Source organism: Penaeus monodon, chromosome 29, assembly GCF_015228065.2.
Source record: "Penaeus monodon isolate SGIC_2016 chromosome 29, NSTDA_Pmon_1, whole genome shotgun sequence".
Lineage (NCBI taxonomy): Eukaryota > Metazoa > Arthropoda > Malacostraca > Decapoda > Penaeidae > Penaeus > Penaeus monodon.
In genome coordinates, this window is record NC_051414.1 from 7111191 (window position 1) to 7112324 (window position 1134).

The 1134-nt window shown below is 35.9% G+C and overlaps 1 protein-coding gene across 1 annotated transcript in view; it reads left to right on the forward strand.

Moving 5' to 3' along the window:
- LOC119591924 (ubiquitin carboxyl-terminal hydrolase 32-like) overlaps positions 1-1134 on the forward strand; it is a gene marked incomplete in the record, with an annotated part of 40183 nt that overhangs the window by 18444 nt on the left and 20605 nt on the right. The window contains 1 exon segment of the mRNA XM_037940678.1: positions 9-154. Coding sequence (XP_037796606.1) covers positions 9-154 — 146 coding nt within the window.

The window sequence follows — 1134 nt, forward strand, 5'->3', positions numbered from 1 at the left end:
CTGTTCAGCATTCAGCTGGGTCAGACAGCAGTTCCTTGAGTCCCTCCTCTCACAGTAGTTCCCCAGCTAACTCCCAGTGTGGATCTCTCAAGCGGACCAAATTGCAGAAGAAGTCGGCCCATTCTGAAGGAACTGTGGCCTCTGATGCAAGCAAGTGAGTACCCACTTCTTATCACGTATCACTCAACCACACCCTTCTCAAAAAAAAAAAGTGAAAAGTCATATTATCACTTCACAATCAATCTTTACAAAGAATTTCAAGTATGTATATATAGATTTATTCTTTACCTCATATATACTTACCTAAAAACGTCTCTTTGGAAGCATTAAGATTGTTAACAGCAGATGCATATTTCAGTGTTTTGAATCACATTGTGAGAAGTAGTACTTATTATTCTTGTTTGCTTTGTAATTTCTTTGCACTTCCCCTTTAGACATTATCTTTGTAAAAGACCCCTTTTCCTTTAGTTTTTGTAACTATTTACTTTTTTGTAAGTACTTGCCAAATTGTAAGTCACCTTAGTAAACACTCCATAACACTTCCTTTTACACTGAATTACTGAACCTTGTTAGGTGGTAATCCCATTCACATCATTTTCAAGTCTATAATAGAACTTACATATTGATATCACTCCAGTGTAGAGTTACTCGGCAAATTTTATCTGTAAACGAACGGCAAAGTTTATCTGTAAATGAAAAAGAAATATAATATGTGGAACTGTTGAGTCATACAGGTTGAGCCTCCTCTTCTCCTCATGATCAGAAACAGTTTACTTCGGTTATTATTATATTTTTTTTATTGTAATGCATGTATATGTCAGTCATTGCATGTCTTCAATATTCTTTGTCTGCAGAGGAGTGAGTGATAGCATAATGCACTGTGGCCTCTTACTAATGATTATCCTGCTGCTTGTACCAATGTCATTATCAACAGCAAACTAACATTGCATTTTGGCCGTGAGTTTATGCATGGTTAAAGAGACACGTCTACTGGAGGCAGATAAAAGTTACTGACTAGTTTGTTGATCAAACAAGGGAGGAAATTTCACATTCCAAGCAACACTTTAAGAGATGAATATTTTATTTGCAAAAACACAGTTTGGTGGATTTGCTTTAATTAAACAAGTATCCGAG